At 43.0% G+C, this 27,700-nt stretch overlaps 1 protein-coding gene across 1 annotated transcript in view; it reads left to right on the top strand.

Annotated features, from left to right (window-relative positions):
- The window catches only part of LOC308614033 (cytosolic carboxypeptidase 4-like), a gene marked incomplete at both ends in the record, with an annotated part of 93,380 nt that overhangs the window by 36,028 nt on the left and 29,652 nt on the right, over positions 1–27,700 (top strand). Inside the window, 3 exons of the mRNA XM_081228249.1 lie at positions 11,240–11,448; positions 23,279–23,444; positions 24,433–24,500. Of these exons, the coding sequence (XP_081084375.1) occupies positions 11,240–11,448; positions 23,279–23,444; positions 24,433–24,500 (443 nt within the window). The remainder of the gene's footprint in view (positions 1–11,239; positions 11,449–23,278; positions 23,445–24,432; positions 24,501–27,700) is intronic.

The following is a 27,700-nucleotide window of genomic DNA, read 5'->3' as shown; positions in this document are numbered from 1 at the left end:
GGAAGAGGGCAGGAAGGTGGGGAGTGATAAGAGAATTATTGTTTATGAGAGTACCTTCAGGGAATAATGATCATAACTATTAATTACAGAGCAGTGGCACTTGCCAGGCACGTTATATTCCCATTTTACATACAAGGAAGTTGTAGTTAGGAGAGGTTAATCATTTTTTCCCCAAGATCCCATGAATGGTAAGTGGAGAGCTGAAATTCAAACTCCGTTGTGACTGTCTTCAAAGCAGAAAATCTTCCTATTTCAAGGATGAGTCTCACCTTCCACATGGAGTCAGGAAACCTGGACTTGGCTGATGGGCATGGGACCTGAAATTAGTTCTTTGTCATTGTACTTGATTTCAGTTTGGTTTTCCAAAAATGGGAGGGCTATACAAGTTGAGTGGTTTGAGGGTGCTTTAGTAGAAGAAACTTTTTTTTTTTTTTAAAGAAATCCTCTGAGGAGATGACACATCTAAAGCAGATAAAACGGGAGCAGAAGTGGGAGATCCCAGTGAATCACAGCCTGGCCTTTCCCTTTTCACCTCTTCTTTCCCTGGCTCGTGATTGATGCTGAGAAACTTCCATGGAAGTTCCTCAGGGCTCGAAAGAATCAAGTTTGAAAACCTCTGAAATAAATATTCTCATGGGGCACTTTCAGAGCTCAGTAAATTGTCAGAGATTATAATTTAAAGACGGGCTGATGCATCCTTTAGGAGGTTTGGAACACGTGCTCGTTTTTCCTGTGTGGTGGTCCTAAGGAAGAGCTAGTCAAGTTTGACTCAGAGAGAGATGTAAAATTGTTATCTTCATCCTTGAGCCTTAGTCAAGTAACTTTTGAGTCTCTTGGGATTAAGACGCCTAATTAAACAATTAAACTGGACCTAATTAAATGAGAAGGGTCAGCTTCCGGTGGAAATGACAATGGTTGTTAGTATAGGCAAGATGGTGAACTACCTTCCCAAGATGGCCAGGATGTTCCCAGGCACCCACACGGGGTCTAACAGAACTGTGGATGGTGGTGGTGTGTTTTCCTTGCCTGACATAAACTGTTGTCTGCAAAAAACCTTGTTGTAATAAGGTTGCAGCCAATCCTGGTTCTCACAACTAAGCAGGCTGCTGTGTTTCAACCCGACTATCCTGTTTTCTGGCACTAAAGACCTGGTTCTATCTCTAGGGCTTTCCCTCTGGCCTGATTATCTGTCTGCCTGTAGGTTTGGGCCATGATGTTGCTTTGACAACAGTGTGAATGTGTTCAAGGAAGCTCAGGCTCGTGTGTGAAGGTCGTGTGTGTTTGCTAAAAGCTCAAACCTTTACTCTAGAAGGTTGATCCACACACACTTATGTACTTTGTTTTCATTCTGGGGAATCAGGGGTTAACATCCAGGCTTGCTGAGCTCTAAATGTTCTGGATTTCAGAATTTGTGTCACCCTGGCATAATGAATGACTGGCTATGGATTGACAAAGATAAGGTATCACAAAGATTGAAAGAGATAGACAAAAAGATAAACATCTCAGAGCTCTGAAAGTGCACAGTAGCTTCCTCATCCCATTCAGGATTGACTGTACAATTATTTGTTTATGTCAGGATGTAAGTCAGATGCTTCCAACAGACTTCTAATAATAGCAGTTTGCAGAGCACTTTTTCATATATTATCTCATTTAATGCTCACCGTAGTCCTGCAAGACAGGTAACTATTTAACTCTTCTAGAGCAGCAGTTCTCAGCGTGAGTGATTTTGTCCCAAGGGAACATTTAACAAGGTCTGGAGACATTTTTCATTGCTACATCTGCAGGGGGTGTGGGCGCTCCTGGCATCATGTGGGTAGAGGGCAGGATGCTGCTAAATATCCTACAATGCACAGGGCAGCTGCCCCCGACCCTACGACATAATATTCGGCCTCAGATGTCCATAGTTCCAGGCTGGGAAACTGTTCTGTACAAAACATTGAGGTTCAGAGAGGTTGGCTGACTTGCCCAAGATTGCATGATGTGTACTTGGCACAGTGGGACTGAAATCCCACTTCATTTCACTACCAGAGGATTTCAAATCTTTTATTTTTATTTTAAAGAAATAAATTTTAGGTATTAAACTTGAAATGAAAACCTTGGCAGAGCCATTGCATGTAAACAGCTGATGGTGGAGCTGCTCTAGTGGCAGCAGGGGTCAGAGACCCTGCTCAGCCTCTTCCTTAGCCCCTCCCCCTAATCCCAGGGACACCCAGGCTGCCTGGCAACTGCTACGCCCATACAAGGAGACCCAGAGAACATTAGGCCCCTGTTGGCATCCACAGATCCTCTGGATTTCCCTGAGCTGTTCCATTTTTCTGAGTAGAGGATGACAGCATCTGAGTGTGTGTTTTAGTGAGAAGTGTTGGGCAGTGGAGGGGAGGCATGCGGGTCAAGTAGGAGGCTGCTGTGGGCACATTCCAGGCGGTAGGGAAGGGGCACTCGGAGGACCACGGGGGATAGGAGTGGAGTTCAAACAAGGAAGCGCAAGGCTCACGCTTGCTTCGGGACTTTTCAGTGCTGTGCTGCCGTATGACATCAGGCCAAAGGACAGCGGGCCAGGAGCACAGAGGCTGAGCTCTTCACCTTGCTCTGCGCATGCTCAAGGCCTGGAAGCATAATGCAGTGTGAACCAATTTGCACGTGATGTTTGCACGTACAGATTTGTTTTCCTGTAGTCCACACTGCTTGTCTGTACTCTGGCCAGAAGCAGGCAACGCCGCTGACGGACAGGTGTCTCCCTCGTCCATTGACAGAGAAAGGCAGGCGGGGAAGTGCTCTGTTTTTCTTCTTCCAGGTCTAAATCCTGGCTTTCTTCTTTAAGTGTTGCCTTCTGATGAGTAAACAGTGGAAATGGCAAAATGAAACTAGGAGGAAGGTTCTCTACAATAACCCAGAAGGGACTGGGGCTCGTCTTAGGGCTTAGCAGGTGCTTCTTTGCCTACGAAGAATCTAGACTCAAAAGAAAACTCTGGATGGATAGGAAAACTCCTGGGAAATTTTAGGTCCAGGCAAAGATGATCATTCCTAAGGGCTTTCTTGCAGAGATGTCAAAAACAAATAACAAAAAGGAGAGTGAGAAAATCTGACCGACATATCTGCCCCCCCGACCTGATTTTGCACAACCCGCTGTGATGAATGTCAAAGCGGTGGGGGTCCCGCATTCTGATCTCTGCCCTACTGCTCTCCCCTCACTTTCTTCACCTGGCTTTAGCTTCCAGACTTTTTGTTATTTGCACTCACCAAATTTGGGCTTTTCTACTTGCTCCGCTCTCCAGATTTCTAGAATTTTCTGTCCCCGGATCTCTGCAGCCTGATTCTTTCCTACATTCCGGTTTCAGTGCTAATGCCCCCTCCTCAAAGAGTTGCCCCAGCCACCCAGTCTAAAGTAGCAGCCCCACCAGTCCCTCTAGAATCATTCTTTGATTTTCACTGTAGCACTCGTCATTGTCTGAAGTTACCTAATTTGTGTGTGTGTGTGTGTGTGCATCTATTTGGATCTGAGAGTCTCCCCAGCTCCCCCATGGGAATGCAAGCCCCTAAGAGTAGAGACTTTGTGCATCTCATTTCCTGCTCTAATATCCCCAGTGCCTACAATACTGCCTGGCACATACTAGCACGTAGTAGTTGTTAAGTGTGTTTGTTGAAAGAGTGAATGGTGGTTCCTGGAGTTTAAGGGGTATGAGTATGGTTTTAGCTGATAATTCACCGCATACCTAGACACAGCAAGATCTGGCTTTCAGGGCAAACTGTCTCTGCTTATTCCCATACGCTGAGCAAACCTCTCAAGCGATCATTTCTTGCTGGGAACAAGCTCCTTTTAGAGAATTTTCAAACTAAATATTGAAAAATTAATCCTACTTCCTCAAATCTAGGATGTCATTGACTATAAGATGCTCCAATTTTTATGTGCCATGAAGAGCGAAAAAATGCTGCCAGTTGTCATTGAAACATCATCATTGGTAAGGAGCATCTTAATTCTGGAAATGCTAAAATGTGAAAAAATATATGCCTTAGAATTGATAAAGTACAAGGTGAGATTGATTCATCATATGGGATACAGGGAAGTGGCAGGGGGTTCTGGTCTGGAGTATGTCCCTATTTGTTAGTGGTCCCTTCCCCTGTAGCACTGCAGCCTAATACCTTGGACATGGTACTCTCCAAGGACCAGAGGAAGAGCTGGGTGTGTGGAGGAAGAGGCAGATATGGCTTCTGAGGCTTTCTCAAGAGTGGAGAAACTTCTATGGCTTGGGAATGTATCTGTGGAAAGGTATTAGAAGCAGTTGGTGATTCAAAAAAACCCAACCAGCAGTAGGCAAGTCTAGATTGAAAACAATGCTATGAAGGATGGTTTCTCAGCCACCTTAGCCACTCTTTCTGAAGCTTAGGAAAAGCATCTTTCATTTTCAAAAGGCAGTCAATGGGAAAACAAGATTTGCTTGAGACCCAAATTTCCTTTAGAGCCAAGTTTACTGAAAAGTATCTGTTTTACAAAGAGAAAAAAATACCTGCAAGCTAATTCCATATCATTATTCTTATTTGAGCTAATGATAATGGAGTGTAATTTCCATTACTGCTGACATTAAGATTAGTTATGTTTCGGTACATACAGCGCGGCTTCTCCCTTGTGAGGAGCGTCGAAGCAGCTGCCGGGGAGGCTGAGAGCGACTCCGCCTCGGCAGCCCTGCAGCCACATACTGGGCCTGACTTCCCGGCTGGCCTCAGGGGTCCCTGCCGGGCGTCAGGAGGGGTCCTGAACATCTCCTCCAGGGAGCCGAGGCACCATCGGCTGTTAATTTGGCTCTTTATTTATTTATTTTTAAATTAATTAATTAATTAATTGATTTTTGGCTGCGTTGGGTCTTCGTTTCCGTGCGAGGGCTTTCTCTGGTTGCGGCAAGTGGGGGCCACTCTTCATCGCGGTGCGCGGGCCTCTCACTATCGCGGCCTCTCTTGTCGCGGAGCACAGGCTCCAGACGCGCAGGCTCAGTAGTTGTGGCTCACAGGCTCCAGACGCGCAGGCTCAGTAGTTGTGGCGCATGGGCTTAGTTGCTCTGCAGCATGTGGGATCTTCCCAGATCAGGGCTTGAACCCGTGTCCCCTGAATTGGCAGGCGGATTCTCAACCACTGCGCCACCAGGGAAGCCCTTGACTCTTTAAACCTTCTTGAGTCTCCTATTAAAAATCAACTTTCGCCACAATTTAGGGGCCTGGGAGGGAGCAGAGAAGACGGAGGAGGGCGACGGAGGGCGACTGGCCAGAGGGACGGTGCCAGGTTCCATTTGGCTGAAAGCCACGCCCCTCAAGCACCTCATCTGTTCCGCGGACTTCATCTCCTTCAGCCTTTCGGAAACCCTCCTCAAGAAGCTGGTTCTCCTGGTAACCGTTAAAGGTCTTTATCTGAATGCAAAACAGTGTAATCTGTACAAACCGGCACTGGGGATAATGATGTGGGATGTCAGCTTTGGAGGCAGATGGGGGATTCCATTTGAATTCTCCACATGCCATTTATAAGCTCTCAGGACTTGAATAAGTTATTTAACTTCTCTCAGCCTCTGTGTCTTCATTTGTAAGAGGAGGCAAATAATGCTTATCTTCAAGCATTTCCATGAGATAAGTGAGATGATCATGTAAAATGATTAGCCCAATGCTGAGCACATAGGAAACATTCAGTACATAAATACTCAGTAATTGTAACTGGTGTTACAGTGGCAAAACAGGCAGCTTATTGTTCATGTAATATGATTTAGAAGTCTTGGTAAAAGCCTGCTTTGTCCAGAAACATCTTCTAAATGGACTCCCTGAAAAGAGCACTGTTGCAGAGGCCAGTGGATTGTTTGCTGTAGTTAAGGTCACCATTATCTTGGGTTGTAGTAATGTCTCCAAAGGGGGATTTCTAGGGTGGGATATTATACAGTGCGAGTGCTGTGGCTCCAGGTGGGTATTTGCATGTGGAGTCCTGATGAAGATCAGGCAGTGTTTGTGATATAATTGCTCAGTTGGGGGATCCAGTGAGGAGAGGGTTTGGAGGCAAGCCTTGGGGAGGGGTGTTTGATAAGCCCAGCTGAGTGGTCTTCTCTTTTGAGAAGGGGGCCACAGTCCTGAAAAGGGCTAGCTGAATTGTCAGTAGTTCATATGAATGAATTCTCATGAAGTTCCTGAAACAGAAGGAAATAAATCTGTTTAATAAAACTATTTAATCTTCCTGGGCAAGAATTTCTTCGGATAGTAATGGCCTACTATGCTATGTGGCTGAAGATGATTTCTGTTCTTAAGAATGATGAGAGCCTCGAATTCTTGTATTTATTCTTACTCGTGTATGTGCTTATCAAAAGCAAGGGTGAGTTATTAAACACTTAACCATTATCAATCAAGAGGATCTTACAGCACTACCCAGTCTTCTAAAAAAGCTTTAGTGTAATGGGACCCAACTCGGGTAAAGTTGGTCAGAGAGGGGAACTGAAAAGTTCTACATTATGGACATTGTCTGTAAGGGCTCCTGGGATAATGTGGGGGAATGGTCCTCGGTATGTATGTTTGGGGTGTCTAAGGACAGATAGGCAGCTGTGTAAGATGTGTGGGCATTTGGGGTGAGAAGTCGATTCCATTACATGGGGATTGAAGGACTGTGGTTCTAAATTTTACTTATTTTGAAACTTCTCCTTGGGCTATTCTCACTAGTGAAGTGAATTTGAAGTTTGAATGTCATCCTTATGGGGAAGGGATTATCATTTATTGAGCACATACTTGATGCCAGCTGCTACACTATGCAATCATTCCTTATAATGGACTTGTAAGGGTGATGCTTTAGTTATCTCTCTTTTATCTTGCTTTAATATTTGCAGATGATGGAAATGTAGTCCAGGATGGCTTAGTAACTTAAACAAGGTTACACAGCTGATAAATGATAGAGCCAAAATGCATGCAGATCAACAACTATGTGATCCTAGTGCTCCTATTCTTGTGTGAGGCTGTCCGAAGGAATCTGTTCATGTCCTGAGCATTTGGCAGTTTGTTGTCCAAAATTACAGAGGGGGAGTTGGAACAGTAAATAGATGATGCTTATCATGTTGATGATGGCAGTTATAATAAGCGACAGGTATTGAGTGCTTATTACGTTCCAGGCATCAAGCTTAATTTTCTCAACAGTTCCACAAGGAAGGGACTGTTATCAGTTTTGTTTGTTTGTTTGTTTTTTAGATAAAGACTTAGTGACAAGAGCTGTGAAGTAACATGCTCAAGGTCACACAGCTAGAAAGCAGTGGAGGTCACAGCCATGTGCAAGGACTCCAGAAAGAAAGCTGACAGCCGAAGGCTCTGCCCAGCAAGGCAGTGAAGGGTACACGAGGATAGTAAAGATGAGTTTGGAGGTCTGCACTAATTTGTATATCTCATTCCTAGAGCTGTGGTTGTGAAAGCATCCAGCTCATTCCTCTGCTGCAGGTTCCCACTTTTCCTCCACTTTAAGCTATGTCTTTACTCTAAAAGGGGTGATGAAATTCTCAGATATGGGAAACAAAGAGCAGTCATGGAAATTTCCTCTGGTTTTGCCCAATAAAAGTGGCAGAGCGTTGGGTTGCTTGCAGGTATTATAATCTGGGTCACCAAGCACTTCTCCACCAACCTGTCATGGGGCTGGAAATTCCCCATGAGAAATCCAGTCTTTGAGTCTTGAAGGTGTCTGGGCTTTCCTGTTAAAAGACAAACATCTTCATAGAGATGATCATGCTCCCAAATACCTTCAGGGGCAAGGTAGGTAATTCACTTTCGAAAGGGATGGGGTAAGGTGAATTGGTTGCTATGGCAACCCGGGGACTTCTTGCCCTGCCCACAGGCATTTACAACATGGCATGGCCTATAGACTACGGACTTCCTGTCAAAGGGTAACCTGTCTTTTTTCTACTTGATTGGCAAAGTTCATTGCAGAGGATGAGGAGAATAAAAACTACAGAAAAGTCTAAGTCTAGTCTAAAAAAACCGAAAGCAAATAGAATCATCAATCTTTTCCTCCCTCATAAGTACTATTGATATCTTGGTATATTCCCTTCCTTTTTTTATTCTTTCTTCCTGAATGTAAAAATCTGCTGCATCAGTGGGGTCTGCACTAAAGAAAACATTGGAACCTCTGTGAAGAAATACGTGGGGTAAAAATAAGGAGAGCATGAGGTCACATTTTAGACTGAGAATTAGCTACAAATAAGACTTCAGGAGGATAAAATCTGGAAAGGTAGGTAGAAAGAGTAGAACTTAAGAGGATAAATTGGAGGTGAGGACAAGGATGCAGATTTGCCACCGGAAAACTGGCCAGATAAGAACTTCAGCAGGAGGCTGCCAGGGAGGGGCTGATGGAGACAAGGGGGCATGGAGAGCGCCTTTGGATGGGGAAGGGGGTGGAGGTGAGCTGTTAAATTAAAGGTCCTCAGAAGTCCTCTCTGTCCATTCCACCCCATCCTCCAACCAGTTTAACATAAACCAATCTGTTTTGGAAATTAAAAAAAAAAATTAAGGAACAGGGACTCTTTTTCCAAGGAGATCTTAGGAAGAAGCCATTTCCATAAACAGACTAAAGTACAGCTGGTCTGGGGATCTTCTCTGGCCTCCAAACCCTGAGCCCACCCAAAGGAATGTTTGAAACCCCACATCTTCTCCTTCCTATTTGGCCTCCCTGGGAGAAGCACTGTCCTCCCCTCAGATCTTCTCAAACTTCTGCAAGTTGCAGATCCCAGTGACCCTCATTTCATTCTTCAGCTCCCCTCTACATTTGTTCAGCTTGATGGATCTCTTGTCGGGTTTCAGGTGCATATTGACTTTTTGCAAAACTCCCAAGCCGTTCCCGGAGAAAGATTGACTGATTTAGGGTAGGGGTTGGGGGAGGAGGTGTAGCTATTTTCGATGTTAGTAAACATGACAGGTTGTTGAAGATTAACAGGAAATCGTGAATAAAATCATTGGGATCTGATAAGGGATTTTTCTCTCAGACAATTAAAGACTTTTTTCTCGTTATCTCCCTCCCCCTCCCCCAGAAGTGGGAGATGAACGTCATGAGGATAACGCATTATTAGTCTCATACCCTTAACATAGATAAAAGACAAAAGTTCTTAACCTCCCACTGCCCATGCACTTTTTTTGCCATTCTGTCTTCTTTTCAGCAGGTGATAGTTTCCTTTAATACTTCCTACCTAATCCTCAATTTTCTTTTAAACATCAGATATTGGATAGGCTGGAACCTCATTTAGGCGGTAAAGAAGTCCAGTGCTTTGTGGCTGGGACCAGCCGAGGAGAGAAATATTTTTGATACAAAAGAATAATTCATTATAGGAGGTAATGAAGGTGATTTAAACCTTCCACAAACACATCATGGAGTGAATAAAGCTCATGGCTCTCAATTTAGGGTCATGGCTGAATGAAATGTTGTCAAAAGTGAAAAAAAATATAAAACCAACTGCACAAATGGGTCAGAAATCTCAGTGGGGCTCAGTCAAGCCTGACAATTTAGAATTTGACAAACAAGTAGAAGAAAAGGAGAATTCCATTAATATTATGAGAAAACCCTTCTGGAATAAAGCACTGAATTTTCATGTTATCGTTTGACTCATGTGCACTTATATGGTCTTAGGAAAAAATCTGACTTGGAGCTGAAATTTTACTTATCCAGTTACAGTTCAGGGGATCTCTCTCTCACATGCTCATCCAGAAACATAGATTGTCTCATAAACCAGCATGAACAGTATGGATAATGGAGAAATGCAGTCGTGAGAGGGCAGAGCTGCAAGATGTGGGCGTTTGTTCCTGAGAGTCAGCCCGTTAGAGTTCTTCGGGGTACCTAGTCCACAGGGGTAGAGAGGACCAGGATCCAGAGAGTATCTATCTCCCCATCTACTGGGTAGACCTGAACTGGTCTGTCCGCCAACCCTGTAGGTGGAGGAGCTTAACATGAAAAGTGGTGTATGTGGACTGTTGAGAGAGGTATCTTGGACCATTCTTCCCCCTTTCTTTCTTCATAATGGAAAAAGGAAGAAATGATTCACCCATCAGAGGGGTCTCATGGGAGGTCTCACGCAGGGTCATTCAACTAACAAAGGGTAGTCATGGTGTGAAAGAGGGGAAGAGAACTGTAAGAGCATGCTATTACAGCTCCCTGTCAGATGTAAGGAAGCCCTGTCCTCACATCCCTGCTGGGTGGACTTCCAACCTCTTTCTGGATATTTTTGGTGCCACGTTGCTCATTACCACATAGAGACCAGCTCCCTATTGGGTAGCCTTGAGCCTGAGGAGTTCCTTTCGTGGACGGAGCCAACCCCTTGCTGATCTGGCTTCTGTTCTCTTTACGGAAAACACCCAACACATCTGTTACACATGGCAGCCTTCCTGACATTATGTCTGTCACTCAGGGTCCTCTCCTTTTTAACCTAAGCCTTATAGTTTGCTCAACCCAAATGACAATATCCCAAGTCTACTGAGGCTTAGGAAAGAGGAATGGAAATCCTGTGGATTCCCCCCACCTCCTTTCTTCTCTCTCCCCACACACTATTATCCTTTTTCTGAACTATTTGAGAATGTTATAGACTTTCACAATGGTGAATTTCATAAAAACAAGAATATTCACTTATGTAAACATATAATAGTTTATCAAAATCTGACAATAAACATTTATACAATACTATGGGTTAATCTAAACACTATTCATATTTTACCAATTGCATCACTAATGCCTTATGTAGCAAAAGAAAAAAGTTGTTTTCTGGTCCAGGATCTAAATTATAATTATATATCGTACTGACATGCCATGTCTTTTTAGTCTCTGTTAGCTCAATTCCTGGTTTTTTTTTGTTTGTTTTTTGTTTTTTTTTGCTTTTCATGACCTTGACATTTTTGAAAATTATAGACTGGATATTTTGCATCATGTCCCTCATTTTGGGTTTGCTGATTTTCCTCATAGTAACATTTAGGTTATGCATTTTGGGGCAGGAAAATCATAGAAGAGATGCTGAAGGGATGCTAAAGTGATGCTAAAGTGGTGCTTAAGTGATGCTAAAGTGATGGTGTGTCTTTCTCAGGGCATCTTATCTGCTGATGTTGACTTTGGTCACTTGATGAAGGTGATATCTGCCAGTTTTCTCCAATAGAAAGTTATTTTCATTCCCTTTATGATGAATTAGTATCTTGTGGGAGGTACACTGGGACATCCTCAGGCAGGTATGGCCAGCCTGTGATTGACATTGTCTTTTCCCATTGGTTTCAGAGTCTGACAGCCGCAGGGCAGTGAACAGAGGCTATGTCACCATCTTGTTCAGGCTGCATCAGGACTGGCACAGCCATGACACGACCAGTTCCTACGTGCTGATCCGCAGGGCGCTTCTGCTTTGCCTCAGGCATATTGCCAACCTCCGGTCTGGCAGGGAGGCCTTCCTGGCAGCTCAGGGCATGGAGATCCTTTTCAGCACCACACAGGTAATCAGCATGGGGATTATCTTTGCAGTTGGATGACATCTGGATGATTCCTGAAGGCCATCATTTAGGACTCACCTTCACTAAAGCTGGGAAACCTCAATACGTTTCTTGCTTCCTGCTCTGGGCAGATGTTGTGGACTCAAATCCTCATTCCTTCACTCACTCATGTACTGATTGACTCATTTATTCAATACGTATTAGTTGGGTACACACTGGGTAGTGCAGTGATTAAGAGTGTTGATTTTCAAGCTAGAGAACCTGGCTTCAGATCCCAGCCCTAGCACCTATAGCTGTGCAACTTTAGAGAAGTCACCCACCTTCTCTGGGACTCAAGTTTCTTCTTCTTAAAAAAAAATAGAAATGATAAAATCTAGGTTTTTGCGTGGCCTGAATAAGTTAACACAGACATGTTTATGTTAGCAGGGTTCTTGCCATGACTTAACTGCTTTATGAGTGTGAGTGGTTATTGGAATAATGATTAGTTTTGGGGACCTAGTGGTGAATATGATAGACGAGACCCCTGATCTTTTGGGACAAGCATTCCACCAGAGAGTTGGACACTAAGGAAGCAAAGAATTCAATCTGGAAGATAATTTCATATTGCTCTGTGAAATCAACAGAGGAAGGGCACAGGTCTACAGTGACTTTTACATATGCAGGGAGACTTGACCTTCTCTTAGAGAGGTCAAGTCTTCTCTGAGCAGGTGACACCTAAGCTGAGACCTGAATTATGGAAGGAGTCTGTCATGCCAACTTTACGAGGAAGAGCATCCCAGGCACAAGGAGTAGCACCTATAAGGGCTGTCACTTACCTGCACCCCAGTGGAATAAGTGTCTAGGGTTTCCTGGATTTCAACCAAATAATAAATTCCTTAATTTCACTTGATTAGGGCTAATTTAAACACCATCATGCGAGGCTACCTATACGTTCTCCATGGATGATGTGAGTATCTCCCAAATACCCATCATCTGCTCACCAAACCTCTCCTGGGGCCGAGGCAGCCGTGTTTCACACACATCATGTTCCTTGCTGTCTTCGTATTAGTCAGTCTCTGCACTACTTTCATTGGTCTCGTTGCTTCTCTCTGGACACTCTCCAATTTCTCTGTACCTGAGTACATCTGAGGTAATGAAGCGGTCAACGAGAGTGCCGTTTTCCAACCACGGCATCTGTAGACTAACCATTTCTTTTAAAAAGCTTTTTCCCCTCCTCTAAACAATAACATAATACTGCACTGCAAACCAATATCTACTTTTCTGTCTGCTGTCGCCTCTGGGCTTCTCTCCATCATTACAGCTTTCAGAGCTTCTCGGTCATGAAATAGCTACATTTTCCATTCTATTCCTCTGGATGAGGAAGTGCTTTGACTGTTTCCAAGCTTCACCATCCTTTGTAAGCCTGTGCCCCCATATCTTGAATCTCTCCCAGCCTTTGTGACACTCCCCCCGTATTGCTGATGCCTAGAATCCCCCAACTCTGGCTCGTGTGCTTTAGCCAGCTCCTCTGCCCCCTGCATTATTGACTGTTTTTCTGATCTGCGTTAAAAAAAAAAAAAAAAAAACAATTAAAAGAGTAATACAGGGAAAAGATGGTGATCCCAGAGGTACAGGTGTATGACAAGAAGAGAGTGGAGAAAATACCAAGTGAAGCACAGGCATGAAAGGGGCTGTGAGCCCAGAAGCAGGCTTTTAGAAGCAGTTCCTCAGCAGGACAATAAAGACCTCAACTGCTCAATTAAGCAAATTTACAATGAGCTCCCAGCCTCCAGTTACTGTTGGGAATGGAAGCAGGATGTGAGCAGAGGCAGAATCTGCACTTGGTGGCCAGGTTTCTCCTGCCTGAAAAGCTTCCCAGCACCTGGGCTGAGTGCTCTGAGCACAGATGCCCTTGCAGCTGTGCTGGAGTTAGAGCTGCCCATCCATTCTCTCCCCTCTCCTGCCAGAGAAGATGCGTAAGTCACAGGATGGCCAAATGGGGAACCTTGGATCTAGTGATGTCATTTCAGTAGCTACTGCAAATTATGCTGCTGCTGCTGCTGCTGCTGCTGCTGCTGCTGCTGCAACTGATGGAGATGACAATGAAAATGAAGGAGAAGAGGAGGAAGAAGAAGAAAATAAAGGAGGAGGAGGAAGAGGACGAGGGAATGAGATTTGTCTTCAATGCTTACTGTGGCTGAGGGCTGGCATAGCAGTTTATGCAGACTCTCTGATTTCAACATTTCAAAGGATTTGAAACTGATGGTCTTCCTCAACAGTCAGTATTTCTGTCCACTGGACCAGAGGTTCTCTAAGTTAACTGTGATCAAAGCCATCTACATGGCTGCAAGGGCCCCATCCTCAGAGTTTCTGATTCAGTAGGTCTGGGATGACCCTGAGAAGTTGTGTTTCTAACAAATTCCTAAGTGATGTTGATACTGCTGGTCTGGGTCACACTTTGAAAACCACTGTCCTTTACTGTTTTTATCGGTGCTTGTGGTGTAATTGCAAGCCTACTGGGCATGAGAGTGACTGAGAAAGAACTGTTTTTGAGTCCTTCCCACAGACTTCGCCCATCATATTGTTCTTTGCCTTCCTGCTGAGGCCACTGCTTGCCATGATTCTCTCTCAATAACCCCACCTCTTTGTTTCCTGGGTCCCACAGCCTTGCACAGATCCTCTGAGCATCCTTTAAACGTTCAGAGGATCAGATTGTCTATAATGCATAATAATCCCACACCAAGTAAAACATTACACTGTTACCATCATCAGCAATAGTACCAAGGGCAATCATAGACAGACCTGGCTTCCAAAATGCTGGCAGTTTTGACTGAGTTGCCTGGCTTGGACTTGGCTCACTACCTCCTAAGCTTGAAGCTTAGAGCATTATCTCTGATCAGTCATCTACCTTACCATTCTTCATCCTCCATGCTCAGTTCTCTCTTTTCCCAATACTCATACTTTTCAGTAAGCACTTAAAACTATTTGACCAGTCCCAGCGATAAAATAGCCTCAAGGAATTTATTTTCCTTGGAGAGTGTTTCCTGCTGTTGGTTCAGGAGACCTGACTGGTATTATTTGAGTACATGGAAGGGGAAATAACATTCTTTTTTGCGGGGAGGAGGGGGCTAAGTAACATATTTATTTTCCTCTTTTAATAATAACATTTATTTATTTATTTTTAACATCTTTATTGGGCTATAATTGCTTTACGATGGTGTTAGTTTCTGCTTTATAACAAAGTGAATACATATACATCTATGCCCATATCTCTTCCCTCTTGCGTCTCCCTCCCTCCCACCCTCCCTATCCCACCCCTCTAGGTGGTCACAAAACACCGAGCTGATCTCCCTGTGCTATTTTGCTTCTTCCCACTAGCTATCGGTTTTACATTTGGTAGTGTATATATGTACATGACACTCTCACTTTGTCCCAGCCAGCTTACCCTTCCCCCTCCCCATATCCTCAAGTCCATTCTCTAGTAGGTCTGCGTCTTTATTCCCGTCCTGCCCCTAGGTTCTTCGTGACTGGTTTTTTTTTTTTTTTTAGATTCCATATATATGTGTTAGCATACGGTATTTGTTTTTCTCTTTCTCACTTACTTCACTCTGTATGACAGATTCTAGGTGCATCCACCTCACTACAAATAATTCAATTTCATTTCTTTTTATGGCTGATTAATATTCCATTGTATATATGAGCCACATCTTCTTTAGCCATTCATCGGTCGGTGGACACTTAGGTTGCTTCCATGTCCTGGCTATTGTAAATAAAGCTGCAGTGAACATTGTGATACATGATTCTCTTTGAAATATGGTTTTATCAGGGTATATGCCCAGGAGTGGGATTGCTGGGTCGTATGGTAGTTCTACTTTTAGTTTTTTGTGGGTTTTTTTTTTTTTTTTTTTTTTTTGCGGTACGCAGACCTGTCACCACTGTGGCCTCTCCCGCCGCGGAGCACAGGCTCCGGACACGCAGGCTCAGCGGCCATGGCCCACGGGCCCAGCCGCTCCGTGGCATGCGGAATCCTCCCGGACCGGGGCACGAACCCGTGTCCCCTGCATCGGCAGGCAGACTCTCAACCACTGCGCCACCAGGGAAGCCCTGTTTGTAGATTTTTTGATGATGGCCGTTCTGACAGGAGTGAGGTGATATCTCACTGTAGTTTTGATTTGCATTTCTCTAATGATTAATGATGTTGAGCATTCTTTCATGTGTTTGTTGGCAATCTGTATATCTTCTTTGGAGAAACGTCTACTTAGGTCTCCTGCCCATTTTTGGATGGGTTGTTTGTTTTTTTGATATTGAGCTTCATGAGCTGCTTGTCAATTTTGGAGATTGATCATTTGTCAGTTGCTTCATTTGCAAATATTTTCTCCCATTCTGAGAGCTGTCTTTTCATCTTGCTTATGGTTTCCTTTGGTGTGCAAAAGCTTTTAAGTTTCATTAGGTCCCATTTGTTTATTTTTGCTTTTATTTCCATTTCTCTAGGAGCTGGGTCAAAAAGGATCTTGCTGTGATTTATGTCATAGAGTGTTCTGCCTATGTTTTCCTCTAAGAGTTTTACAGTGTCTGGCCTTACATTGAGGTCTTTAATCCATTTTGAGTTTATTTTTGTGTATGGTGTTAGGGGGTGTTCTAATTTCATTCTTTCACACATAGATGTCCTGTTTTCCTAGCATTACTTATTGCAGAGGCTGTGTTTTCTCCATTGTATATTCTGGCCTCCTTTATCAAAAATAAGGTGACCGTATGTGCATGGGTTTATCTCTGAGCTTTCATCCTGTTCCATTGATTTATATTTCTGTTTTTCTGCCAGTACCATACTATCTTGATACCTGTAGCTTTGTAGTATAGTGTGAAGTCACGGAGCCAGGTTCTTCCAGATCCGTTTTTCTTTCCCAAGATTACTTTGGCTATTTGGGTTTTTTTGTGTTTCCATACAAATTGTGAAATTTTTTGTTCTAGTTCTGCGAAAACTGCCAGTGGTAGTTTGATAGGGATTGCACTGAATCTGTAGATTGCTTTGGATAGTATAGTCATTTTCACAATGTTGATTCTTCCAGTCCAAGAATATGGTATATCTCTCCATCTGTTTGTATCATCTTTAATTTCTTTCATCAGTGTCTTATAGCTTTCTGCATACAGGTCTTTTGTCTCCTTAGGTAGGTTTATTCCTAGGTGTTTTATTCTTTTTGTTGCAGTGGTAAATGGGAGTGTTGTCTTAATTTCTCTTTCAGATTTTTCATCATTAGTGTATAGGAATGCAAGAGATTTCTGTGCATTAATGTTGTTGCTACTTTACCACATTCATTGATTAGCTCTAGTAGTTTTCTGGTAGCATCTTTAGGACTCTCTATGTAGAGTATCATGTCATCTGCAAACAGTGACAGCTTTACTTCTTCGTTTCCGATTTAGATTCCTTTTCTTTGCTTTTCTTCTCTGATTGCTGTGGCTAACACTTCCAAAACTATGCTGAGTAAGAGTGGTGAGAGTGGGCAACCTTGTCTTGTTTCTGATCTTAGAGGAAATGGTTTCAGTTTTTCACCATTGAGGACGATGTTGGCTGTGGGTTTGTCATATATGGCCTTTATTATGTTGAGGTAAGTTTCCTCTCTGCCTACTTTCTGCAGGGTTTTTATCATAAATGGATGTTGAATTTTGTCCAAAGCTTTTTCTGCATGTATAGAGATGATCGTGTGGTTTTTATTCTTCAATTTATTAATGTGGTGTATCACATTGATTTATTTGTGTATATTGAAGAATCCTTGCATTAGTGGGATAAACCCCACTTGATCATGGTGTATGATCCTTTTAATGTGCTGTTTGGTTCTGTTTGCTAGTATTTTGTTGAGGATTTTTGCATCTGTGTTCATCAGTGATATTGGCCTGTAGTTTTCTTTCTTTGTGACATCTTTGTCTGGTTTTGGTATCAGGGTGATGGTGGCCTCGTAGAATGAGTTTGGGAGTGTTCCTCCCTCTGCTATATTTTGGAAGAGCTTGAGAAGCATAGGTGTTAGCTCTTCTCTAAATGTTTGATAGAATTTGCCTGTGAAGCCATCTGGTCCTGGGCTTTTGTTTGGGGAAGATGTTTAATCACAGTTTCAATTTCAGTGCTTGTCATTGGTCTGTTTATATTTTCTATTTCTTCCTGGTTCAGTCTTGGAAGATTGTGCATTTCTAAGAATTGGTCCATTTCTTCCAGGTTGTCCATTTTTTTTTTTTTTTTTTTTTTTTTTTTATTTTTGCGGTATGCGGGCCTCTCACTGTTGTGGCCTCTCCCGTTGCGGAGCACAGGCTCCGGACGCGCAGGCCCAGCGGCCATGGCTCACGGGCCCAGCCGCTCCGCGGCACGTGGGATCCTCCCAGACCGGGGCACGAACCCGTATCCCCTGCATCCGCAGGCGGACTCTCAACCACTGCGCCACCAGGGAGGCCCCCAGGTTGTCCATTTTATCGGCATATAGTTGCTTGTAGTAATCTCTTATGATCCTTTGTATTTCTGCGGTGTCAGTTGTTACTTCTCCTTTTTCATTTCTAATTTTATTGATTTGAGTCTTCTACCTTTTTTTCTTGATGAGTCTGGCTAATGGTTTATCAATTTTGTTTACCTTCTCAAAGAACCAGCTTTTAGTTTTATTGACCTTTGCTATTGTTTCCTTCATTTCTTTTTCTGATCTGATCTTTTTGATTTCTTTCCTTCTGCTAACTCTGGGGTTTTTTTGTTCTTCTTTCTCTAATTGCTTTAGGTGTTAGGTTAGGTGGTTTATTTGAGATGTTTCTTGTTTCTTAAGGTAGGATTGTATTGCTCTAAACTTCCCTCTTAGAACTGCTTTTGCTTCATCCCATAGGTTTTGGGTTGTCGTGTTTTCATTGTCCTTTGTTTCTAGGTTTTTTTTGATTTCCTCTTTGATTGTTTCAGTGATCTCTTGGTTATTAAGTAGTGTATTGTTTAGCCTGCATGTGTTTGTACTTTGTACAGATTTTTTCCTGTAATTGATATCTACTCTCATACTGTTGTGGTCAGAAAAGGTACTTGATATGATTTTAATTTTCTTAAATTTACCAGGGCTTGATTTGTGACCCAAGATATGATCTATCCTGGAGAACGTTCCATGAGCACTTGAGAAGAAAGTGTATTCCGTTGTTTTTGGATGGAATGTCCTATAAATATCAATTAAGTCCGTCTTGTTTTATGTATCATTTAAAGCCTGTGTTTCCTTATTTATTTTCATTTTGGATGATCTGTCCATTGGTGATAGTGGGGTGCTAACGTCCCCTACTGTGATTGTGTTACTGTCCATTTCCCCTTTTATGGCTGTTAGTATTTGCCTTATGTATTGAGGTGCTCCTATGTTGGGTGCAGAAATAATTACAATTTTTATGTCTTCTTTTTGGATTGATCTCTTGATCATTATGTAGTGTCCTTCTTTGTCTCTTGTAATAGTCTTTGTTTTAAAGTCTATTTAGTTTTACATGAGAATTGCTACTCCAGCTTTCTTTTGATTTTCTTTTACACGGAATATCTTTTTCCATCCCCTCACTTTCCGTCTGTATGTGACCCTAGGTCTGAAGTGCGTCTCTTGTAGACAGCATACATATTGGTCTTGTTTTTGTATCCATTCAGCCATTCTATGTCTTTTGGTTGAGCATTTAATCCATTTAATTTCAGGTTGTTATCTATATGTATGTTCCTATTACCATTTTCTTGGGGTTGTTTTTGTAGGTCTTTTCCTGTTGTGTTTCTTGCCTCGAGAAGTTCCTTCAGCATTTGCTGTAATGCTGGTTTTGTGCTGCTGAATTCTCTTAGCTTTTGCTTGTCTCTAAAGGTTTTAATTTCTCCTTTGAATCTGAATGACATCCTTGCCAGGTAGTGTAATCATGGTTGTAGGTTTTTCCCTTTCATCGCTTTAATTATGTTGTGCCACTCCCTTCTGGCTTGCAGAGTTTCTGATGAAAGATCAGCTGTTAACCTTATGAGGATTCCCTTGTATGTTACTTGTTGTTTTTCCCTTGCTGCTTTTAATATTTTTTCCTTGTATTTAATTTTTGAAGATTTGATTAATATGTGTCTTGGCATGTTTCTCCTTGGATTTAACCTGTATGGGACTCTCTGTGCTTCCTGGACTTGATTAATTATTTCCTTTCCCATATTAGGGAAGTTTTCAACTATAATCTCTTCAAATATTTTCTCAGTCTAGTCCCTTTATTTTCTCTTCTTCTGGGACCCGTATAATTGGAATGTTGGTGCCTTTAATGTTGTCCCAGAGGTCTCTGAGACTGTCGTCAATTCTTTTCATTCTTTTTTCTTTATTCTGCTCTGCAGTAGTTATTTCCACTATTTTATCTTCCAGGTCACTTATCCATTCTTCTGCCTCAGTTATTCTGCTGTTGATCCCTTCTAGAGAATTTTTAGTTTCATTTATTGTGTTGTTCATGATTGTTTGTTTGCTCTTTAGTTCTTCTAGGTCCTTGTTAAACTTTTCTTGTGTTTTCTGCATTCTATTTCCAAGATTTGGGATCATCTTTACTATCATTATTCTGAATTCTTTTTCAGGTAGACTGTCTATTTCCTCTTCATTTGTTTCGTCTGGTGGGTTTTTGCCTTGTTCCTTCATCTGCTGTGTGTTTCTCTGTCTTCTCATTTTGCTTGACTTACTGTGTTTGGGGTCTCCTTTTTGCAGGCTGCAGGTTCGTAGTTTCTGTTGTTTTTGGTGTCTGTCCCCAGTGTCTAACGTTGGTTCAGTGGGTTGTGTAGGCTTCCTGGTGGAGGGGACTAGTGCCTGTGTTCTGGTGGATGAGGCTGTATCTTGCTTTTCTGGTGGGCAGGTCTGCGTCCGGTGGTGTGATTTGGTATGTCTGTGACCTTATTATGATTTTAGGCCGCCTCTCTGCTAATGTGTGGGGTTGTGGTCCTGTCTTGCTTGTTGTTAGGCATAGGGTGTACAGCACTGTTGCTTGCTGGTCATTGAGTGGAGCTGGGTCTTGGTGTTGAGGTGGAGATCTCTTGGAGATCTTCACCGTTTGATATCATGTGGAGCTGGGAGGTCTTTGGTGGACCAATGTCCTGAACTCGGCTCTCCCACCTCAGAGGCACAGGCCTGATGCCTGGCCGGAACACCAAGACCCTGTCATCCACACGGCTCAGAATAAAAGGGAGAAAAAGAGAAAGAAAGAAAGAAAAAATAAAAGAAAGTTATTAAAATAAAAAATAAGAAATATTAAAAATAAGAAAAAGAAACTTAAATAAAAAAGAAAGAAAGAAGAGAGCAACCAAGCCAAAAAACAAATCCACCAATGATAACAAGCACTAAAAAGTATACCAAAACACACACACACGCACACACACACACACACACCAAAAAATGGACAGACAGAACCCTAGGACAAATGGTAAAAGCAAAGCTATACTGACAAATTCACACACAGAAGCATACACATACACACTCAGAAACATAGAAAAAGTAAAAAAAAAAAAAAAAATATATATATATATATATATATATATATATATATATATATATATATATATATATATATATATATAATCATTGCTCCCAAAGGCCACTGCCTCAATTTGGGATGATTTGTTGTCTATTCAGGTATTCCAGAGATGCAGGGTACATGAAGTTGATTGTGGATATTTAATCTGCTGATGCTGAGGCTGCTGGGAGAGATTTCCCTTTCTCTTCTTTGTTCGCATAGCTCCCAGGCTTCAGCTTTGGATTTGTCCCCGCCTCTGTGTGTAGGTCGCCTGAGGGCGTCTTTTCTTCGCTCGGACAGGACAGGGTTAAAGGAGCAGCTGATTCGGGGGCTCTGGCTCACTCCGGCCGTGGGGGGAGGGAAGGGTACGGAGTGTGGGGCGAGCCTGCGGCGGCAGAGGCTGGCATGACGTTGCACCAGCCTGAGGCGCGCCGTGCGTTCTCCTGGGGAAGTTGTCCCTGGATCACGGGACACTGGCAGTGGCGGGCTGCACAGGCTCCCCGGAGGGGACATGTGGAGAGTGACCTGTGCTCGCACACAGGCTTCTTGGTGGCGGCAACAGCAGCCTTAGCATCTCAAGTCCGTCTCTGGTGTCTGTGCTGTTAGCCGTGGCTCGCACCCATCTGTGGAGCTCCTTTAAGCAGCGCTCTTAATCCCCTCTCCTCGCGCACCAGGAAACCAAGAGGCAAGAGAAAGTCTCTTGCGTCTTTGGCAGCTCCAGACCTTTTCCCGGATTCCGTCCCGGCTAGCTGTGGCACACTAGCCCCCTTCAGGCTGTTCATGCAGCGAACCCCAGTCCTCTCCCTGGGATCTGACCTCCGAAGCCGGAGCTTCAGCTCCCAGCCCCCGCCCACCCCAGCAGAGGAGCAGACAAGCCTCTCAGGCTGGTGAGTGCTGGTCGGCACTGATCCTCTGGGCGGGAATCTCTCCGCTTTGCCCTCCGCACCCCTATTGCTGCGCTCTCCTCCGCGGCTCCGAAGCTTCCCCCCTCCGCCACCCGCAGTCTCCGCCCGCGAAGGGGCTTCCTAGTGTGTGGAAACCTTTCCTCCTTCACAGCTCCCTCCCACTGGTGCAGGTCCCGTCCCTATTCTTCTGTTTTCTTTATTCTTTTGCCCTACCCAGGTACGTGGGGAGTTTCTTGCCTTTTGGGAGGTCTGAGTTCTTCTGCCAGCATTCAGTAGGTGTTCTGTATGAGCTGTTCCACGTGTAGATGTATTTTTGATGTATTTGTGGGGAGGAAGGTGATCTCCACGTCTTACTCTTCCACCATCTTGAAGCTCCTCCTCGGAAATAGCATTGTTGATTTTATTAAGAAATTTCTGTTTTGAAAGTTGGCTTACATTTTTTTTACTTTGGAGTCATTTGGGTAGCGTGAATCCATGGCTTAAATTTTATGAAATGTTTTTCCTCCATGTTCTTTCCTGTGGAGCAGCCCATAATGTGGGCCTGGAGGTACCATTCATGGAATAATTGTAGACAGTCACTGCCCTGTGGCATGTTCTAAGCATCCTCCATATCTCCTACTATGACTTCTTGGCCTTAGAGCTTAATGGAAACGCCTTAGGAATACCAAACTGGAGGCTTACATTAGTCAACTTTCTGTATCAAGTCAGTAGACAAAACATTTACTAAGGGACTGCAGAAAATGGCCATATTTTTGCCAAAGACATACTGACTACTCCCAACTCTCTGTCTCTCAATTTAGTAAACTTGTTCTTACATTTTTCACAGTGTCTGAAAAGAAGGGTCTTGTCATGTTCCATCAGTATCAAAATGTTACATCTGCAAACCCAATTTTTCTTTGCTTTGTGTAGATACCAAGAGAGATCACCACTGTGGGCTTTGAGAAGAAGCATGTTATTTGATTTAGGTACTTGGGATTCTCTTAGTCTTTCTTCTGATTTCATATTTTACCTTTTTCCTTGATATTTTTCTCTTCAGATCATAGCTAAAAGAGAAAAGTAAGACTTCTATCAATTCAGCTACTCATTCTCTAATTTAGGCAATAATTCACAACAACACATGGATGGTTGAAGGCAGATGCCATTACCTCCTCTTCCCTCAGGTATTCTGGACCATGTTTTACCTTAGGTGCAGCATCCCTTGAAAGTCTCTGAAGTCTATTTTCAGACTACATTCATTCCAGTAATATATTAGCTGTAAAAGAGAAATAAAAATGCAGATTACACACTGGACCAAAGCAGATCCTGTGTTAGACAAAATTCTACATTAGAATGTTCAGATTAGAAGTTCTACATTAAGGCTATTACTGTCCATTTAGGCTGCGTGTAATCCATTACTTAAAATAACATTATAGCAAAGGGACTCCACACAAGATGTCAGTGTCTGATATGATCTTCTCTTTGTTCAGAACTGCCTGGATGACAAAAGTCTGGAGGCTCTCATCTCCCTTGTGCTTCAGATCCTGAGGCAATGCTACCCTAAGAGCCCACTTCCCTTGGTCACAGCCAGCAGTGCTTATTCCTTCCCAGTCCCTGGGAGCACCACCTCTGAACCTCCACGTGTTCTAACTGAAGGTAAAGTATGTGGGTAGTTCTTCTGTACTTATTTTGCTCGTAGTTATGAGCCTTATGATGAACTTTTGCATTTGGATACTATTTCAGAGGAATGTGGATGAAAGTAGAATCAATTTTTTTAACAGATCAACTGATTATCTAATAAGTAATTAGAGACATGTATGAGAAAGCTAGTTTTTCATAATACCAAGCTTATTAATTTTGTCCTTAATTATTAACTGTTGGCACTTTGCCTGGTAGCTATGGAATGCCTGTAGAGTCATCTCAGCTGATTTTAAAAAATCTATTTGCAATCCCATGATGGAGTCCCTCCACCATACAGACTGGTTCTGGAATTAATTTGCCCTCAGGATGAAATTGAAATCAAACTTTTGCTGTTTTGCCACCCCATGCAAGTCATTTTAGAATACTTGAAAGTATGATTATCCAATCTCCTAGAAGGTTTTGTTGTCAGAAGATACTAGTGCTTTTCAACCTTGTCCTCTTTCCAGGGAACAGATTTTCCATAGGCATCATCTTGTCACAATGACACTGGGTGCTTTCTGTGGACTTTTGTTTTAAATCAGTTCCTTCGTATTAAAATTAGGGAATCAAAGTGCTGTCTACATTACAACAGCTTTGGCATCTACGTGATCACTAAACTCTGGCAATGTTAGTTGCATAAATACTTCTACATAGAAGTTGCGTAAATACTTCTACATTGGGTGAAGGAAGCCAGAATGGTATTCATGTGTCATTTTATTCTGCACTCATTTTGCATTCAGTGTGGGACAGCAGTTTAGACATCATGATATAGTGCTCCCACGTACCTATGTGCGCGTGATTTACACATCTGATAAGTGTAAGCGTGTGTTGGGATCCTGTACACTTAATAATGGCCCCTTACTTGTGGGAAGTACTAAGCATTGGGTGGCGAGAATCTCAATCCAAGGCAAAGGGGAAGCCTCATCCATTTCACCTCTGTTTTTTTTTTTTTTTCCCCACTCAGAAGATTTTGAAGATGATGGAGACGAAGAAGAGGACAAAGACTCAGATTCTGAAGATGTGAAAGAGGAAGTAGGTACACTAGCCCTTGCTTCTAATGATCTCTACATTCATAATTCTACAAAGGAAAATGTCCCTTTCTATGTTCAGCTAAGCCCAGGGTAAAATTTTTTTCAGAATTTTTAATTAATTAATTAATTAATTTATGGTTGCTTTGGGTCTTTGTTGCTGCCCGTGGGCTTTCTCTAGTTGCAGTGAGTGGGGGCTACTCTTCATTGTAGTGCATGGACTTCTCATTGTGGCGGCTTCTCCTGTTGCAGAGCACGGGCTCTAGGCACGCGAGCTTCAGTAATTGTGGCATGCAGGCTCAGTAGTTGTGGCTCGCGGGTTCTAGAGTGCAGGCTCAGTAGTTGTGGTGCATGGGCTTAGTTGCTCCACGGCATGTGAGATCTTCCCAGGCCATGTCCCCTGGATTGGCAGGCAGGTTCTTAACCACTGTGCCACCAGGGAAGTCCCGCCCAGGGTAAATTTTAAGGATGGACTTTTGCGTTTCCACTTTAAGTCCTGGCAGATACTGATGCTCACTAAATGAAGGCTACTGTTACTGATTTCCAAGTTGTCATTTTTGTCTTGGTAGGCCCAGTACAATCCCATCGTCAAGTCAGAGGCTATCTATTATCAAGGCACTAATATTCCATCAGGATAAGCCTGAGGTAGACATTTAGGGTTGGTGTATTTAATGAATGTGAAGGATACTCAGGCAAAGAGACCATGGAAAGACTTCCTAGGAAACTTTTTCTAGTAGATCTCCACTGTCTTTGTAAGTCACTCTTCTTATCTACCCAATCTATACACAGGACCACTGCGTTGTACAATTCCATTTACCTTGGAGTATGTGAACTGTGCTCCTTTGGGTTGTATGGCACGTATCCTGGCCAGCAAGGAAGTAGTGCCTTTTAGTCTCTATCAATAATAACCTATGCTATAGAATGGAGATCAGCCAACTCTCTATGAAAGGTCAGATAATCATTACTCTACGCTTTGTGGACCATACAGTTTCTGTCACAACAACTCAGGTTTTCTGGTGTAGCACAAAAGCAACCATAGACAATGTGTAAACAATAGGGCATGACTGTGTTCCACAAAAGCAGACAGTGGGGCATAGTTTACTGACAGCATTTCTAGAAAAAGGTTTCTAAACCTTGGCATTTTGGCTGGATAATTCTTTGTCATGGGGGGTTGTCCTGTGCATTATACGATGTTTAGCAGCACTCCTGACCTCAATCCACAAGATGCTGGTGACATCCACCCCTTTGCCCCCGAGTCATGAATCAAAACTGTCTCTGGGACTTGCCAAATATCCCTGCGGGGCAAAAATCACCCTGTGGTTAAGAACCACTGCTCTAGAATAATGATAATTTATCTACGAGTTATAATTCTGTCTCCATCTCTGTTGGTGGACATCGACTTGGACAAGTCCCTTCAAGTTATAGTTCCTTAGTTTTGACATCTGCAAAGTAAGACTGAGAAGTAAATGCTACCTTTTATGACATTCCTGGAGATGAAATCTGGATTAAAAAATCTACCTATCTATCTATCTATCTACTTGTCTATTTATCTATCTACTATCCATCCATCCATCCTCCTCTCCCCCTCCCTCTCTTCCTTTCTTTTTACATACCATTCCATCTACACGTCTGCCTAGGGAGAAAGAGACTTTTTGCGTTCTCTGTCATAATAATCACTCACCTTGCTAATGGTAGTAGCAGACATAGAGGGACTACCTCTTAGCCAGGTCTCTAGGTTAAGGCTGCTGTTGCTATTCTGGTGTGCTCAGGGTTTTGTTGATAAATAGAATCATTTCTGAAGTCATCAGTAGCAAATTGGCTCTTTGCTGTGCCTTGCCGATGCAGGCCTATGGAGAACTTGCTGAATTATTTGAATAATACTGTGCTGCTGCAGTCATTCATCAATGCCACTTTACCACCCCTCTTGCTGGCTCTTTGATAATTGAATGTTTGATGTGTAGCATCAGTCACCTCTTGTATCTGATGTGGAGGGACAAGCTGCAGGCTGGTGCTCGACTTCACACAGCATGGGGTTGGGGGAGAGCTTTCAGACTGTCTCCTTACCCCCACTCTGCAGATGATGGTGGGTTGGGGTGGAGTGGAATCTAAACAAATAAATCAATCCAGCTGGGAAGGAAGCATAAGACAAATAAGTGAGGGCCTGGAAATAATTCGTCAAGAGCCTTCGAGCTGAGGAGAAGGTGAGAAGTAAGTGTGCGAGCATGCCTTATAGAGAAACAGAGGAACATCAGAGTAAGGGCTTGATTCTGGGGTATAGCAGGAGACAGGGAACCGGGTTTTCCCCTGGAGAACCCAACAGCATTTGCTGCAAGTTATGTGGGCAAGAAGCCAAGAGTATTTATTTCTGGTCAGAGAATGGACGCAGGCCTTTAACTTGTGGCCTTTTCCTTTGAAAATCTTAGTTAACAATTGGGAGAAGCCTCTTAGAAAGAATGATTAAAAGGAACTTATATCTGTAAAGCGCCTTGAGAGTGTATAGTTGGGTGCTGTTCTTTGATTGAAAACTGTGAATGTCATCATAAGGAAAGAAACTTACAACGTATATAGACTAGAGGTTGTCCATGTTTGTTTGTTGTTTTTCTTAATGAACACAAACATTAGATTTGGACAGACTCTAAAGAAGAGGAGGACAGAAAAGGGTGAATTCAAGCTCTTCCTTGCTTTCTTCCCTCCTTTCCTCCTCTTAAACTTTTTATTTCTTTCAGGTATTTTCTTGGATATGATCCATATGTGAGGTGGCATGCTAAGTTCTTAGGGATGTTAATGTGATACAAAAGCAAATAAGACAGTTTTTATCTTCACAGAATTCAGTCTAGTAAACTTGGGGTTTGTCTCTACCAGAGTTTGAATGGGCACCTTCAAAAGGGTGTTGAACTCAAATCTAAGGCTGGGGAAAGTCAATATTGGAAGGGTCGAACCTGAGGAGGGAGGGAGTTATCTGGGTTAGATGGGTACCAAAATCCTAAATGATGAAGCTTCTCTGGGTTGCTGTGAGGACAGAGAAGCTGGTCCACTCCTAAATAAATATAAGCGTATTTATAAAGGGTGTTTATAAAATACAGAAGTAGTTGACAACTTGCTTGAGTGCCTGGAGATTCAGAGGCCAAGATTCAAGCTTTGAGGACCAGAGATGGTCTCTGTTACAAGTACTCCACTTTGCTGTTATACTGAGAAAGCCATCGC

Source organism: Mesoplodon bidens (genome assembly GCF_964165515.1).
Source record: "Mesoplodon bidens genome assembly, chromosome: 3".
NCBI classification, from domain to species: Eukaryota; Metazoa; Chordata; class Mammalia; order Artiodactyla; family Ziphiidae; genus Mesoplodon; species Mesoplodon bidens.
The sequence above is the reverse complement of the archived record's forward strand: the minus strand, read 5'-3'. Positions and strand labels throughout refer to the sequence as shown.